The sequence below is a fragment of the Myiozetetes cayanensis genome, unplaced genomic scaffold (genome assembly GCF_022539395.1).
Source record: "Myiozetetes cayanensis isolate MyiCay16 unplaced genomic scaffold, myiCay2020 scf12, whole genome shotgun sequence".
Lineage (NCBI taxonomy): Eukaryota > Metazoa > Chordata > Aves > Passeriformes > Tyrannidae > Myiozetetes > Myiozetetes cayanensis.
Genome location: NW_026086826.1, coordinates 254,041 through 272,280, shown reverse-complemented (window position 1 = coordinate 272,280; position 18,240 = coordinate 254,041). Strand labels below are relative to the sequence as shown.

At 41.8% G+C, this 18,240-nt stretch overlaps 1 protein-coding gene across 2 annotated transcripts in view; it reads left to right on the top strand.

Moving 5' to 3' along the window:
- The first annotated feature begins 9,927 nt into the window (after positions 1-9,927).
- PRKACB (protein kinase cAMP-activated catalytic subunit beta) overlaps positions 9,928-18,240 on the top strand; it is a 71,444-nt gene continuing 63,131 nt past the window's right edge. Inside the window, exon 1 of one of the 2 annotated variants that reach the window (XM_050307421.1) lies at positions 9,928-10,019. In XM_050307421.1, coding sequence (XP_050163378.1) covers position 10,019 — 1 coding nt within the window. In that variant the 5' untranslated portion in view covers positions 9,928-10,018. Of the gene's footprint in view, positions 10,020-16,905; positions 17,136-18,240 lie in introns of those variants that run through there. The other variant, XM_050307418.1, reaches the window with a different exon arrangement.

Below are 18,240 nucleotides of genomic sequence, written 5' to 3'. Positions count from 1 at the left end.
ATTTATTTATCAATTAAACCTTTGTTGGGCTTGTCAAAAAAAAAAAAAGCAAAGGTATAATTTCTACTCGCAAACATGATAGAAACTCCCATGCTTTTTTGTGTAGGTAAGTGTTTGTAGTAACATCTAAATTTTAATGACAGAAATACCATGCTAAAGCCATGGGATCTAAGCTCATCCCCATGTAAGCATTCATTATTTTTCTCACAGCTGTGAAAAACCTGTGTTACAGGATGCTCCTAGGAAAGGTTTGATTCTCTTTCCGTTAGTCACTTGGAACGCTGCCACTGACTGCAGATGAAGCCATTTACGAGGTTTATGTGCATTGCATGTTATCTCTGGGTCAAAGCTGCTTTGGGCCTACAGCATGTTCTGCCTGCTTTGTTTTAGCTGTACGTTCACATTCCGTACCCTAAATCAGGACTCTGCACCTCAAGTGAGGTGCACACCTCCTGCTGAGCTAATTATATTTTTAATTGGAAAGAGCAGCACATCACAAATGCGAGTTTATGCTGAGAGATTGTACCCAGCTGTTGCTTTATTCTTTGTAGACAAACTGGAGCTTGGCAATACAATTGTGCCCTGCTCTGCTCCTGGGAGGTTTTTCCTAACAACCTGCCTTCCAAGGTCTCCCCTTTGCAGAGCAGTGCCAATGCAGTGGGACATCACAGCCTATGACCAGCAAAGGCCAGAGCCTGACAGCACAAACCCCTTTTCTCATCTCCATTCCTGGGAGGCATTAATCTCTTCCAGAATGTGCTTTTAGAATGTTTGTTGTTTCCCAGAAGCTGATCAGATTTACTCTTGTTAATGCGATCTGCATTCTGAATCAGTCTGAAAGTAGATGGTACTCCTACCTCCATGCTGAAACATTAGAGCTAACAAAATGTAGTAAGAAACCAAAGCAGGGTATTAAATACACAGATGCTTAATTAGGATGATTAGATAGAGTTTTATTTTTAATATTGAGCTAGTTTAAATATTGGACATTGATGCACTTGAGAACAGATGTGCCTAGATAATTAGTGTAAATAGAACTAGTAATAAAAATACCTTTTATATGGCATGAAGATTATCCTATGAATTTCACAAATAAACAAGCACAGGCAAAACAGAAAACCAGAGATCAGGAAGAATGTGCTTTCTCAGAAATCTACATATTTCTATGAATTTTCTTAGTTTTTCCCTATTTTTCCATCCAGGAATGATGGGTTCCTGTATGAATTTAATTGTCACAGTAGAAGAATTGTAGGGGCAGTTGGATCAATTCTATCTTTGAGAGAAAGCTTGATTATTTCTTTAAGCATAGTTCCTATTTCACCTTTCCTGTTACTACTAACATATTCCCTGAATAATTATGAGCTCTGTAATGCTGTGTATATGTGATCCATCTCAAAGTCAGTAAATACAATGTCTTCAAATTACAAAGAGGATAATTAAATCATCTGAAGAACACTGGTCTTTGAACAAAGTCACAAAATAGCCTTTGAAATGCAAACCTAATTCTCCTACTCACTCAGCCATCAGCTTCTAGAGCTGCAAGAGGATTCATAGTCTAATATGGTCCAGAAAACTTGAAGTTGCATTTTACCTCTGCTGTTGAAACAGGTTCTGTCCTTGTGCAACTGTTAGCACTGGCAAATGCCAAAAAGGGTTTCAAAACATCAAATGTAACAATCACGAAGTTCAAAAACTTTGAAACAGAACAAGAATGTGGCTGCATAATAGGAATAATAGCTATTCCCACTGTGGTTTTGTCTGTTTACACAACACTGATCTTAAAATGTATTTACTAAGTAGATCATTATGCTTTTCTAAACAGGTGCATTTTTCCACTTGCTATGAAGCTGTGTCCAAACACAGTCTGTGCTGTCCTAAACCACTCATCTTCCAGTGTCAGACCAGAAAACATTACCAATGAAGAAACAAGTTCGATGCAACTTCCCTCCCTATACTATACATTCCCTTGGGATTCTTGCTACAGGACTTCTCAGCCCATACATAATTTTTGCTTCAAAAAGCAACACTCGTTTCTTTTTTAAGCCATCTGCTCAGGGTGTTAGCAAAATCCATGCAACAGCTTCCCAGCAGCACCAACACCTGCTAATAGGGGATGGTGTTTCAGGACCATACTGCCAGCCTGTTGCAGCTTCTTATCTCCTCTCTATCTCTCTCTCTCTCTAGTCTTCAGAGCACTGTCTGGGATTATCTCCTGGAAATCAAATGCCCAGCAAGATGGCTTGTTATTTTTTTATATATCAGCAAACATGTGCTTGATTGAGTTCCTTCCTGCTGTAAGCATTTTTATTATACAGATCAATGTGAATTTACAAGCTGTAGCATTATGATATTGACATAGCACAGCATTTCATAGACAATAACTTTTTGTAGCCCTCATCACTCCAGTCATGCTCTGGGTGAAACTCAGTACTGATGTAAGCAGATACCATAACACCAAGGGTTTCCATAGACTACAGGCAGTTACCCTCAACTTAATGAGGCCCCTTTGGTTCAGGCCATGTTTTTGAACAGCTTTGAGATAGGAACATGTATGTTTTTAACCACACAAAATATCATTTCAGAACATTTTTATCTGTTTAGTAATCAAATCTTGGAGGTTCTTTTTCAAATATCTTCAAGTTCCCATCTGCTGTCTGCCCCTATTTAAGAAAGAAAGACTCCCAGAACTTGAGCAGTTTGGTGAGGCATTTCTTTTTGCTGAGCAGCCATCAAGCCAGTAAAGACAAAAAGAAGTATTTCCACTGTATGAAAACTTTAAGATCAAATGAGACATCAGTTGAAGGAAAGTGGGAATTTATATCTGCTGGTCAAGTAAATATGGTCATCCAGGAAATAAAAACAGTTTTTCTAAATGTTCACAAATTGGGGCGAGTTCATACTATGTTACTAAAGGCTACTTATACAGTTGCTGGCATGCAGGCCCAAGTAGAAGGGTGTGAGCTGTTCCTCCTTTGCAGCTGGAGGAATTAAGCCATTATTTTAAGCAATATGATCAGGAATCACTGAGAAAAGTGGGAATGAGATTGCTGCCCCAGCAAAGTTGTGCTGTCTCTCATGTAGTTAGAATGTCCTTTCACAGTGTCTGTTCAGTCCATACCTTACTAGGTATAACCAGAAACTGTTTCATACAGGCTCTTTAAAATAAGTCTGAAGCAATTGGCTCATTAATTTGATGTATTGCAGTGTGACAACTATGGATATTATATTACTATCCCTATAATCATTTTTAAGATAGATAATGGGTGTCTAAGCTTTATGGCCTAAGGAAGCCCTAAATCTTTTGAAGATGTTGATTCAATTGACAGAAAAGCCTGCACTTATTTTTATGATTATGGTCTCTCGATACTTTGTTAATTTAAATTTTGCCTGGGAGGAAAAGAAATAATTTTGCATAAGATACTAGAATTTGTTTGGATAGGCTAGTATACCTCATAAACCTCTACAGTGCACTTTGGTTTCCTGGAGTGCCCGTGAGCCAGGCAAGGTGGGCAGCTTGAAGGCAACACATCTTGTTTCTCACCCACTCAAGCCAGGATGTCACTGAGTAAAAGTGATAGAAGTGGCAAGATATTTCTGCAGAGAGAAAGGAGAAATTATTGTAGTGGAGATAAAGACTATCTATCCATCTGCATTAGTAAGAATACTTAAGTCTAGAATTATGGTAGCCTCTTTTGCAACATGTAATAAATCCTACCAAATCTGAGTTTGTGCTACATGGCACTAAGTATTGCAGGATCAGAAACTGCTCTGCACACAAGATACAGAACATAAGAAGGCACTGAATAAAAGTACTCACTGGATCTGGTCTATGTGCAGCAGTCTTAGTCTTGAGCAAATTAAATGAACCTTTGAGACTTCAGGTTTGTATGATAAAGATGCAGCATCCCAGGAGGCAGCAAGAGCAGGGTTGTCTGCCAAGAGCACATGAGCCAAGAGAGCTCCCACAACCCCAGAGAGCAGCCCCACTGTACCCAAGTAAGGCAGACCTGCAGATGGTGGCCAGACCCAAGCAAGCACCCGGATCAGAAGGCAGCACCACAGTGATGAGGCACGGCCAAGGTCAGGCTCAGTCAAGAGGCAAGGAGAAGGTCCAGCAATGACCAGGCAGATCCACAATGAGACAGGACTAAACCTAACCTGGGGAGCTACCCAAGCCACAGCCATGCTGTGACCATACGGACAATCAGCACTCCTCTGGTGTAGCTACAAGAGCTAAGAACTCAGGGCTGAACTGAAATAGAGCTCCTGAGCCCACGTGTTTGGGGAAGTTCCAGATGAGGCTCATCGGGGCCTGTAAGACTTATTAGTACCCTCACTGCCCTGGTATAACAGGCTTTAGAGGAACCTGGAATTTTATTTACTGATTTGATTTGATGTAGAACAGATTGTAGGATTTTTTCTTTAGTGTTATCTCTCACACGGAACTTTTGGACTGCATCTCTTACATTAACCTCAGTAATATTTGTCCGGATAAGCATATGAGATTTAATTCAGAGTGTAGAAGGAACTTCTCTGTCCAGCAATAGAGTTTTATTTACCCTTTCAATCAAATCTTGCTTGCTATTTACAACAGGAATTTCTGGTTCTAGTAAATATAAACAACATGGGGGTTAACTTCCAGGCCAGCTAAGAATACCCTCACATAGGTAACATTTTCTACAGACTGAATAATGTCTATTTTGCACTTGTCCTTTGCAGGTTTGAAAATTTGTCTCTATTGTATAGCATTCACCAACAGGAACTATCAACAGAGACTGCAAATAAACTGAAATGTGTGGAGTGAGGACTTGTGGAATAGCACACTAAGAAATTATCTCCCTGAGTGTATGTGAATTTCCATGCAAAAAACAGCTCATGTCTCAAAGCTGTTTGATCCCCTCTAAGATAACGACTAGGATGCAAATGTGGAACAGATAGCCTGATATTAACCCTTATTTCTTTAAAGCACAGTGCTTCTGTTAAAAATAAGAGGTTCTCAGCTGATGATCCAGAGCAGACAGTGGCAGATTATGGGTTTGCTACAATCCAAGTCCCGTCCTATTCCTATGCCAAACTAAAAGAGTCTGTTCAACACAGTTCATAGAAGAGAAATGACACTTCACAGTTTATAAAAAATGCACTGAAATCTGCAGCTCCAGGAAGATTTTACCATTCAAAGTTCCAACCACAGTGACACAGGATTTAAATTCACTTTCAATTTAATTGTTCTGTATTTTACCCTGTTTTGACTCATTTATGTATTCTGGTTACTTTATTTTCATTTGAAAGACTATGTACGAGTTAAGATGACATGAATTGATTACATAAGCAAGAATTGCTTCAACTGCCTTTTCCTCTCAGTAAAATGAATGGAAGAATTCACATTCACAATGGAAGGCATCCACAGGATTCAACCAAACCTTCCAAATAGCTTAATATTCATTTCATTTATGAGATCCAGTTAGTCTGATAAAGTTACTATTTCAGACTGTTTTCATCATCTAATCACAAAACCACAGGTTTTACACATGAAATAATATGTTTTTTCATAACTAAATTTTAAGAGGTGTATTTTTATATCAAATACAAGTTATAGAGCTACAATGTTAACACAACCTAAATGGAGATTTTAATCTTAAATAGTAAACACGTAAAATGGAGTTCAAAGTTAATTTGTTTTCATCTGTGACCAAGTTCACATGTCTATATATTTCCCACAGATAGCAATTATTTTATAGACAGCAATGAAAGAGAGGGATATATAGGAAAAATATAATATTTTGAATCTGGAAAAGCAGTAATGTAATAACATTATATCACTACTTTTAACAATAACATACAGCAGTAATACTAATAGTTTTCTAAAGCAACTTGTATTGAAACACTGCTAGGAGAGGAGGCAAATTAGAGAAACTTTTAATCTCATTTTAAAACATTATCTAGGGAAAAAAAATTAGTTCTGAAGTATCAGGGACACAGAACTGCCAGATTGGGTTTTTTTGTTTGTTTGTTTGGGTTTTTTTTGGTTTTGTTTTTGGTTTTGGTTTGTGGTTTTTTGTTTGTTTGTATGTTTGGTTTTTTTTGGGAGGGGGTTTAGTTTTTTCCAGAATTCTGTATAAGATAGAACTTGCTGTTTCATGTCAGTAAGAGCAAGCTTTGAAATATTTGTCAGCAAATATTTAACCCCTTTGTTTGTTACGTCTTATGGCAACTCATTGCAAAGGCTACCATTTTCACTCTTATTTGAATTTCCTTGTATTTTTAATTAGCTTTCTAATAGACTTCTCACCTTTCTCAATCTATCACCTCAAAAGACACAATAAAAACAACATTATCAAAATAAAATGATAAGTGGAGTTGTGACTTTTGTATAGTCAAAGTATTGTTTCTGATATTCTTCTTTTGTTATATATAAACATTTAATCAATAAATATTTCTATCACAACAGAAAGCAATATACAAAACAAGAAAAAAAGCTGCCGCCAGAAAAACATGTTTATTTTTGCCATGTATCACAAATTAAAACTGACTGTAAAAGCGTGAAGAATTCAAAAGGAAACGTGCAAAATAAGTGTGTACAAAAGTGTGTGTCTGCTCATGCAGGTGTGGTCACACAGGATCTGTCTGTCCCCACATGACCCAGCTTTTCCTCAAGGTCCCCGGCTTTTTGAAGACCACGAGTTGTTCCACTGATGTTTGCGGGGTTGTCCTGGGCAACCAGATAAAGCAGAGAGATTTAAAGGGGCCTGCCCTGACTCTGCTCTAGTTTCTAAAATCACACTCAGGGAACTCTGCAGAGTGCCCTGCCCGTGAGGAACACTGCCCAAGGTAGGGGAACCTGCACATTTTTAGCAAATCCTTTGGTACAACTGCTTGTTGTAGCAAACAAACAAAAGGCTGCTACAATTGTACTTTACACAGACATGGAGAGTTTTGCTTCAGACTATGGATTGTAATTTTTTTTACTATAATAGATTATATTAACATAATTTACACTGTCTTATATCGCATTGGATTTTTATGTCCAAGGAGTGATAGTGACAACATTATTCAGTGATCATAATTTATTATTTCAATTACAGTAGAAAACAGAGACCCCATTCAAAATTAGGCCCCCATTGTGATGCAGTTGTCCAAACACATATTAAAAGACTGCATCTGGACCAGAAGTCTGCAAATTACTCCACTCAGAGCCATCAGGGAAAAGACAGAACCACACATGGAGGAGACACAGGCAGAGATGAACCCAGACTCTGCGTACGTTGCCAAGATTGTAACAGGTTCTCCTAGTCACAAGCAACACTTTTTCTCTCCAAATGAGATAGGTTACCATCTCCTCCTGTTTTCTTTCTTAAAAGACCATATTGCATATTTTCCTGTTGCATGAAGCAAGTTCTACAATTCTTCCATTATTATTTTATCTTTTCTCCTTTCTTCTGTGCATGCACGTGCTCCAATTCTCCTGGCTTCATTTTCCTCTCTCTACCCTTTTCAAACCTTCTTCTCTTCTGTCCTGCAGTATTTCCTTGCTGTACCTTGCTCTGCTCTCCATGGCTGGGTGAAGCTTCCCTCTCCAAGGGGTTCTGCTGCTCTGCCTGAACCTCCTCCAGCCTTTCTCCTTCCTCGTGCCTTGAGAGCTGCCATTGGACTGCTGCTCTCCAGCACCACTGAAACTTTCAGAAGCCTCTTGCTTCACCTGACTGTCTAACCCTGAGATTTGTGGATGAAAAAGCACTGCATAAATGGTAAGTATTGGTATTGATTGTGTTATTAATATTTGCATGTTGAAGGATCAATATATAAACTATTTAGCTACCCCTTCAAAAAGCCAGCAAATAGAAAAAAAAGTCCTTCCCTTGTTCTCCATGGGGGAAGTGTTTTAAACTGAAGGAGAGCAATTGCAGCCTGGATTTAGCATTTCTAAGAAATTACAGGAATAAATTATTTACACAAGAGAACCATTTATAACATGTCTTTTGTGCCCATTCAATATACCATCCCATGCTAACTCTGATGGAGTGGATAGGGTTAATTATACTCGTCTCTTCAATACATTGATGGAATGTTTATGAAAACCATGAAAGACAGGATGCAACAAAAGTATTTTCTTTGAGATATTTTATGAGGAGTAACAGGCACAAAACCAGAAAACCCACCCAGGCCCAGTGTTGCAGGTAACATCCTGGTGTCACTGATGGCCAAACTTCATCTGAGTATGAAGAAATCAAGATTCCATTTGACACTTCACAAAAATAGTTTCTCCTCAGCAATGGCTTTTATGGCCTTTGCCCCTGCTTGTGCGCCAGGGGATCAGAAACCTGGTTTGTCTTTTCGCTGATGACCAGGAAGGGCCTGGCTGATTTAGATATGCCTGCATTTTGTTCAACACGACTAGTGAAAATAAGATCTAATGTACCAAATACTTGGAGGAGGCAGAGAAGCTAAACACTGTGCTGCTGAATTCCACTGGTTTGGGAACTGCTCTTACAAAATAACAATCCTGGTGGTAAATCTGCAGTACAGTAAAGAGCAAGTAAATGGAGGAGAGTGGGAGAGAGAATGAAGGTGGGCAAAAGGGATAGAAAAAGGGGGAAAGCAGAGTATAAGACTAAAGGCATATTAAGCATTTGGGGTACAGAAAAGGACATTTCTTGGGGAAGAATGGAAATATTTTTTTAGCAATATAAAGAAGTAAAACTAGAAGGAACAAAAAAATTATGTTTAAATCACAGGATAACTTTTACTATGATAAGTAGATTGAAGGGAAGATTTCTGAGGGGAGGTATCAAAGGACAAAAAAGCAGCTATTTCAAGTGATCTACAGATAAAATCCCATCACCTCTGTGTTAAAATGTTGCACCTGAGCATAATAAATAAGTGCAGACATTATCCATAAGGCAGTCACATTTCTATACATCCTCTGTTAGAGACCTTAATTGATTGTTTTTACCTGAAATTATTAGGAAGAAATTACAGTATTGGAAATGAGAAATTCTTGAGGATAATTTTTATATGTATACATTTACTGGTCTTAATATATTACTTGGGAATGGATCTACTCTTTGTACAAAATGGAATGGAACTCCTTCTTGTAAATGTACTGATTAAAATCAGACTGCTTAATACTAACTGCAAAATACCATGTGCAAAACCTGTATTTCACATGGTTACCATCTTTTAATATGGATTAAAAGAATAAAAGTTTCACTGGAAGCTCTACATTTATTCAACTATTATTAGAAAAGAACCTCAGCATTTCAGATGTGAAACTGTGCTAAAAGAAAATCTGGCTTGGACTAAATGCAAATAGAAGTCAAAGTTCTCTGTTTCATGAGATTTAAAAAGTGCTTGAAAACATTCAACTTCCCTTTCTTGGTGAATCAGTCATGCATCTATCAAATATACAGAATATCTACTCATATCAAAGCACAGTCTGCCAGTGGCTTCTCAGACTGTGGAGTTGAGAGGAAAAAGCTTTTACGTTGATATTTGCATTACAACTACTTGAAATAATAACCACTCCTTTGTGCTAATGAGGATTAATATGTTCTACTTGGCTAGCACTATAGATATTTCTTCTAGCCTTGTCAGTCAAACACAAACCAAAAGCAATCTAAAAATAGTAAATAAACTTTATAAACTGGTTTATTGGCTGCTTTTATTCATATGCAAAGTGCCTTTTACTGTTTGTTTCTTGCATGGATTTTTTTCAATAGATTCACACCTATGAACACTATAATTTTTTTCTTATTATTTCTCCTAATGAAAGGTTACTGGTCTAAATGTTCTTTTTGAGATTTAGTTTTCTGGTTTAAAATTGTGAGGAAAAGGCACTGCAGACATATGATTAAAGAACATCTACCAAAACCCTCTGAGCCTGGAACAACTCCTCCTTCATGGCACCAGCAGTAAAAAGAAATAAAAAAAAGGACACCGAGAAGAAATTGAAGCATTGAAAGGCTTGAACTCTGGAAATATCAGAAACTACTGGAAAGAACTTCAGTGTACATCTGGAAGCAGTAAGTATTTATTAAAAGCAAGTCCATCAGAAGGAGGTTTTCCTTTGGAAAATTACAAGTGCTGATGCATTTGGCATATTTAACAATTCTCAAAAATCCAGGAGGAGGAGGATATTCATAAGGCTGTTACCAAAAAATGAGGGGTATTGCAGTCTAAATAAAAATGAAGCATATAAATGTTATATGCTTTGATCCTGAAGGTTTAAAAGTATCTTGTACATTATGAGTTTGGGGTGACAATTTTATCCTAGAGGTGTAGGATGAAGCATGACATTAGCCTGCCTTAGGGTAAAACCTAGTGAAGATTTGTAGATTTAAAAAAAACTTTAAAAACCCCTTCCAACTTTAAAAAGCCACTGGTTTTCAACAGAAAGTAGAGCAAACAATACAGAAGTAGACTCCTGGGAGAAGCAGACTCCAGATGAGGCAAATTAGAATCTGCCAAGATACTCGTATTGGAATAAGTGTTGGACTGGACAGTGCTCTGAAACCTTAGATATTGCCAAGAGCTCAAAACACCATAGGACAGCGATATTAGGGGCAGAAAAGCACACAGATCTTGAAATCATAAGCAAGGAATAACAACACAAATAAAGTAGATGAAAGATGCTAAAAAGCAAAAGCTAGTATTAATTTGATTGTAAGTGCCAGAGGTCTGAACCGTGAACAAACTGCACGTTGCTGCCTTGGATGACCATTTGCTTTGGAATAGAAGACATTTGCAGCAAAAGATGAGAGCAAATGGGACATATTACCTTCAGTTAGGCATATGTGCACAAGTCCCAGTTTCTAGAACTGTGCTAAGAGAAAATCAACAGCCTGTAGAGAGACAAGTGGGTAAAATTACAGGTTTACAAAAGTTACTTTTTTTTTTGTTTTAAAAATATGCTTCTAGAAATAAATAATAACCAGGAAAATCATCTGAAATTGTTTTCCTATTTTTAGATGGCCCTACTAAAGATACTACAGCAGAAGAGCTGATTACGCATTAAGAACCTTTTTAGCCAGACTTCTTTACCCAGCACAGTGATATGTGACAGTGGCATACAATTTACAGGACATGCATTTGAGCAGAATACAATAAAGCTTAGATTTAGGTATGTGACCACTAGTTCCTCATCATTACTCACTTACTGGGTGCGGAGTATGTACAAAACCCGGTGAACTCTTTGTGTGAACTCTCCTGGTTAGAATTAAAATGACCTTCAGGTAACCTATAGCTGATTTCACTTCCAAAGTGAGGTAGGCTACATTGAATTAAGGTCACTTTTAATTCTGAAGAAAAATAGATACTGAGGCCTTTTATATAGCTTAGTCTACTTTAAATTAACAGCTGTAATTAACTTGGAGACCTCTATAAAAAAGACATAAGAAGATAAATTAAAAAACACTACTTTTGTTTTTAATCTTCTTTATTCTGTAGAAGGTAAGTGATTCAGAGTCTCAATATATAGTAAGAAAAAACAGTCATCAGTATAATATTGATCACCTCTCAGTTATGGTAAACATGCAGATAATTAAGTCAACTACCCTGAAACTGGTTTACTACATAGGTTTTTTAAGAGCTACGCATTTTAAAATAACTTTGCCTAGACAAGAAGTCAAATTTCTATTCAAATCTGTGTGACTAAACTAGAATCTAATGTCAGACAACTATATAATCAATTTTAATTTATGTTTCATTCCTGCTATAGTTCACGTGCAGCAATACAAATATATTGCTAAACTACTAAAAATACAGAATGTTACAGAATCATAGCATTATTTAGGTCAGAAAAAGGCCTTTAAGATCATTGACTTCTCTTAATGCAAATAAGGAAAAATTTTAAATGAGCCTGATGCCAGCCAGATACCCACAAAAAGATCACAAAGCCAGTTACAGAGGCAAGTCAGTATGAATTTTTTTTAACAGTAATTAGTAATTTCTTCTGAATCACAATTTTGCAGGCAGTATCTTCTACAAATATGGAATAATCTGCAGAACAATTATAAGCAACTGAACAAAGTGCTGCTTGGCTGATAGCAAGAGACGACACCCACTCTGCCAAATGATCATTGGAGATAAAGGCCAAGAACTGAGCAGCTGGACTTGCCCATTAAGGAATTCTGTAGTTTATCTCTGGAGCCCCTGGTGGTCCAGTGGTAAAGGCGCCACGCTATCACCGTGGAGACCCGGGTTCGATTCCCGGTCAGGGCCACTCCTGGGCAGGTGGGGCTCGTTAGCCCTTAAAGGCAACCCACCTACGTCCTGAGGACCTCACTGCCACCGTCCAAGCTCGCTTGGCCCCAGCAGATGAACCTTAGGATTAAAGGGTGGGCTCAGTTCCGCGCACACTGTGTCTCACCTAAAAAATCCAATGCGCAGGCTGGAAGGTGTAAAGACCTTCCCCAGATCTTCGCTCGCGAAGACTGGCCATTATTATTATAGTTTATCTCTGAAAAAAACACATGTACTCAGCAGGACGTTGATCATAAGGCAGCACCTGCCACCTCCTATGAATGAATATGTAGCCACTATCCATAGAAACTCTGATAAAATGCTCTCTTGTCAAGGGACAATACTGACAGCAAAAGCATAGTACCTGTTTCTTTAAATAAGTTTAAAACATCAGGAAAAAAACCCACCTTGCAACTTTAGGGCTCTTGAGAGGTTTGTGGTGAACTGTAGTTAAAAATCAATAGGGAAATATATAAACCTCTTACTTTTATATTTACATGGGGGTTTTTTGACCATCGGCTATTTTGGGAAACACTTGGAAAAGATCCAGTGCCAAGAAGGAAGGGTGGCAGTGGTGAAGTGTTGGCTGCTGGTGTAAACTGTCTTTGGAGCTTTTTACTCTAAGTGTACCTAGTCATGTTGAAGGAAGTCCAAGTTGCCCTTAATTAAGACTCCCTCCTTTGAATCAAAATGTCCCTCAACATTATGGTGTTTGGAACACTTTCCTGAGGCTCCAGATTCCATTTGGATTCACAGTTGAAGGGCATTGAAGAACATTTTTCAGGAGATCTGGCAGAGCAAGTTCTTGGCCGAGTTGCTTTAATTTCATCGTGGATTCAGGGGCTGACAATCTCAGATCTTGTCGAAAAACGATTTAAGACCTTTTACTCCTCTCTGAGCAGGTGGGTCCTAACAGGGATGAATTTGGCATTAATGGATTTGGCCTTACTTGCACAGGGATGCAGTTTATTGCTGTCTGTAGAGCTAGTGCAGGGAGCAGGGGAAATTGCTGTACTCTTGCTTTCATCCTTTCCCTTAGCACGCCTACATGCCATAATTGATATATTCTTGGCAGGTCTGAAATTATGCTGCAGTGATGAATATTCCTGTTTCTGGGTCAGAAACTGTAAAATTTCGAAAATATCTTCCATATTCACAAAGAGATACATATGCTTCTTGGCACGTTAGCAATCTGCTAGAAAAACATCCCACGCTGGCAGAGCAGGGGTTAGCTGAGAGCGGGAAATGTGCCAGTAGCCTGAAACAACCCGAAAGGAAAACAAAGAGTTAAATGCCAAATATATCAGTCTGTTTAGGAGCAGAGAAGGAGGCTGCCAGGGGTATTCAAAAATGCAGGAATGTGGGGTTTGGGGAAGAGCAGTCTGATTTGGTATTCAAACCCTGCAGTTTACAGGCACTGCTGCAATGGTAAGGCGGGCTGGCCATAAAAAGAGAAGTACAACTAAGGCAGGTACATATTCATAACCTGAGCAGAGCCTACGCCCTCAGGGTGAGAATTATTAGTACAGATGGGCAAACCCATCAATCTGTAGATGCCAATCCCTGGCAATGCAGGCACACCTTAAATGCCAGAGAAGAAAATGAAGATGCGTAATGATTTAAATTTAGTGACTTGTTTCAAATGAGTATTGAAAACAACTGCTGTAGTTGCTACAGAAATGCTTCTATCTCATCTAGAAATCAGAATTATTATGGAGCGAAATGATATGTGGTTCCAGAAGTCATTACCATAGGAACAGGTGATTTCTATCAAAAGCACGTGAGAGTCTTTGATCTAGCAGAAATGTATCTTTTCTGTCCTGAAATGATCCTCTCATTTTTAGTTCTAAGTCTATGTAGAGTAAAATATGTGAGTTTCATGAGGGAACTATACATCTGCTACAGAGCTTTCAGCTTTATCAGAGAAAAAGACTAGTCTTACTAGGATATTCCTAATTGATATTGTTGATTCCAAACAAATATGTAGAAAAATGGATGAAAACCTGCTGAGAGTCCCTGAAACTACAACATTTAATGCACAGAGTTGTAAAACTGCTGAGCTGAGTATATTTTTAAAAATCTCATACAGATCAGCAAAACAAATGGAATTAGAATTTTTTTAGATTGCACTCAGTGAAATATTTTAACGTACCCAAAAAGAACATTTTCTGTATTTGCATGATTTGATTTTTTAACCAATTGTGTTGAAAGAAAGAAGACAAACTACTTTTGTATGAGCAGTGATGCGAGACATTTCAGCATAAAAGGTTTTTATATAAGAAAAGTAAGGCAACTGACGATTAGGGCTAGAATTAGTTGACAGTCTGAATGCTAAGTAATTATATATGCATAACATCCATAATCTATACTACATTAGCATGTTCTGCAATGAGTATTAATTTGTTAATATAGCATAATTTGTGTAAGTGGTGTGAATGAGAATCCAAAGGTCCAGCCCTAATTCCTTGTTTCTGTTATCTCTGCCTAGACGTGTAATACCAGGACCGTGGAAGTGGTTCATTTTTTGTTTCACAGCACAGCTGACTTATATTTGTTACTTTTCTGATTAGGAGAGTGCTTGGGTACAAGCCTTTATGCAAATCCATCAGTGCTCCATGTGCTCACTTAAGAACCAGTGGCATTGTGTTGGTGTGCACACACACATGTGGTGCTGGATGTGTGTATGTACCATTCTGCTGGAGTACAGGCAGTGACCAGCCGATCCTTGCCCACTAAATCCCCAAGGGCAGTAATGACTGTTGGACCTTGGTGGATCCCCACATGTGAGCCTATGCAGTGTAATTTGCTAGCGAAGGGATGAGCTGTAAAGACAAGAATATGCTAAAGAGGCTGCAGCACATCTCATTTGTTAGTGATGCTGCTGCTGTCTTCTCAAGGATATCAAAATGCCTGTCAGCACCTGGATGAAAATCAGCTGACTCAGACTCAATCTGGCCAAAAAGAAAATGATGATGGCTGGAGCGGGGAAAATGTTGAAAACTGGGATAAGATCTTCACCTACCTGAGATAGCATCTTGAGAAATTTATTTAAACAGTACAGAACCTCAGATTTCTATTTTTTGTCATTGTATGAGTGATCAAGATGAGTGACAAAACTACCCTATCCTTTTCCCATGCTAAACTTCTCCTCCTGGTACAGATCTGGCCATTGCAAACTACATGTCTTTCCTTGGCAGTGAATTACCAGTTAATCACTGAACCTCTGGGTAAGTGCCTAAAGAACACACATATTCCAGCTTTGGCAAAATGAGTGCAGCTTCACCACCTCCAATGGTTTGTAGGTTATTTCCTCACTATGTCTACATCTTGTTCTGGTCTCCAAAGCAATAAAGACCTGGCTTCCTCAGAGACTGCTTCTTTAATCATAGAAGCACAGGTACTCCCCTGAAGCAAGTAGCATCACACAGATCAGGATAATGCAAAAGTAAAGGTGAAGAAAATCAAGAGAAAGTCCCTTGACTGAAAAGTTCACTGATCAAACCTCAGCCTACAAAACATCACGATAATCCTGGTAAGTATTCCCGTAACTTTGCAGCTGTTATCCAGGCAGTTTGTACAACTGTCAAGGTAGAGCCACACGCTGGCTAAATCTACCCAGTGTTCACATGCAATGTACTCCACTGCACAGTCTCAGGAAAGTTCCTAGAAGTATCTGCTTTAGTGTGCATTAGTCTATGTGTATAAAATCTTGCCTTAGAGAATAAGGTAATTCAGTATTGGGCTGCGACAGCACGTGCTTCACAGGCAAGCAGCCCACGGTGTTGGGAGAGGATCCTGATAGCCCCTCTGTGAAGGATGGTAGCCGGGACGGCTGCTGCCACAGCAATTCCTGCAGCCTTGGGGAAAGAAGGTTGCCAGAATCGTGGGTATGACATACATTGTCCTGGCAGAATACATAATTTGTGATCCATAAGATTAGCACTTCTGGTCTCCACTCCCTTCACTTTAAGGCACATAAAATAGAGCCTTTTTTTTGATAAGCATTTCCTTCCAGAGCTAAAACATTCAAAGTGTTTCGTATGGTAAATATATAAAGAGAGCTATCATCAACTTGAAAGTCACAATACCGCTTGAAAATGCGTAGCTGTAGCTATTTATGATGGGTGGCAGCTAAAGGGGGGGAGGAAAAAAGATTTTTTTTCCTAGTAGCCCGCTTACTTTCTACCGTTTTTTTCTACAGTCTGGTGAGCCACGTAAAAACAGTCAGTGAACAGGCGGCAAGTGCGAGTTCCCTCCCGCCCGCCCGCGGGGTGCGGGCCCCGGTGGGTGTCCCCGGGGATGCTCGGGGCGGGCGGCGCCGCAGGGCCGCGGCCTCGCGGGGTCACCTTGGGTACGGCGGGCTCGCCCCCGCCGCGGCCCCGCGGGCGGGCCGGGCCTGCCCTGCGGCAGCGGGGGCGCTCCGGGACCGCCGCCCGCCAGGCCCGGGGTGCGGAGGCGGCCGGGGAGGCCGCGGGGCCCCGCCGGCCCTGCCCCCGCGAGGAGCCGCCGCCGGGCGGGGGCGCCGCCCGGAGCTCCTGCGGCCCCGGCCCGGCCGGCCAGGCCGCCCCCGCCCGAGGCAGCGGCAGCGGCCAGGCCGTGGTCGGCGGCGCCCCCGCGGGCGGCGCAGCGGGAGGAGGCACCGCCCCGGCCGTCATTTCCGCCGAGTGCGGGGCGGGGGAGGGGGCAGAGCGCTCGCCTCCTCCTCCGCGGCGGCCGGAGACACAGAGACCCAGCGCGGGGCCAGGGCAGCTCCGCCGCCGCCGCCGCCGCCGCCGCGCCTGCGGGCCGCGCCGCCCCGCCAGCCGAGCCCGGCCCGGCCTCCGCCCGCCATCGCCCCCGCCCCGGCCCGGCCATGGGGAACGCCGCCACCGCCAAGAAGGGCAACGAGATCGAGAGCGGTGAGTGAGCGGGACCGGCCGCGGCCGCCGCCTCCGCCCGCCTCCTCCTCCCGGCGCCGCTCCCAGAGGAGGGCCCGGGGCCGGGACCAGCGCGCCCGCCCCGCGCTGCCGCAGGCCCCGCGGCCTCGGCCGAGCCCCCTCACGCCAGGCCCGGCCCCGGCCCGGCGCGGCCTGCGCGGGGAGCCCGCCCGGCCCCGGCCCTGCCGCGGGGGCTCGCGAAACCGGCGGGGCGGGCCCGGCCGAGGCCGCCGGGCAGAGGCCGCCCTGGCCGCGCGGCTGTCCCGCAGCAGGTGTCCCTGTCCGCGCCCGGTGGAGGAGGAGCCGCGGTGTCGGCGGGCAGGTGCCGGCGCCTCCGCCTGCCTCCAGCCTCCATCCTCGCCCCGGCCCGCTCGCTTTCCCCTCCCCCGAACACACCCTGCCGGCGGGGGAGGCCTCTCGCCCGCCGCGCTCCGTCTGCGGCGGGAGGGTTCTCATCTCGCTGCGGGGAATGTAGGTCAGAAACTCGTGTGCCCGCCCGGACCGTGCAGCCCCGGTGACCCCGCGGCGCGGCCCCGGCCCCGGGCGTGTTTACATGGCTCGGGAGCGCGCTGCGAGAGCGCTCGCTACGACGCTGCTCTCCTGAGCCCTGGGTAAAATGGAAGACAAAAGCATTGGTCTGAACTCGCCATGGCAGGGAGCTTTATACTGGTGTTTCTGTTTGTTTTGTTTGGTGTTTGGGTTTTTTCCCCGTCGAAGTATTTCAGCACTACTTTAAATTATATAAAGTCGATTCGGTTGTTGGAAAAAAATACCTAGACTCTGTTTTTAGTAAGATAATTTCCTCGTTTTACCTCTAAACTTTGGGTATGTTTGTGATGGATAAGAGAAAAGAGATGGAGAGCAGGCAGTTGTGCAAGCTCAGTGTTCTGACAATACCCCTTGTTACTGGGAATTCCTTGGGCATTAAAATGGAAAAGAACTTTAAACGTCCAAGTTTTTTTTTTTTTAATTCGTTTACTCTTTTTGTGTTTACTGTTGAGGTCTGGGGTAGAAGCGGGTAACCCAATTTGCATAGATCAGTGCCTGCCCACAGCATTCCTCTGGCTTCCCAGGGATCTGCATGGGT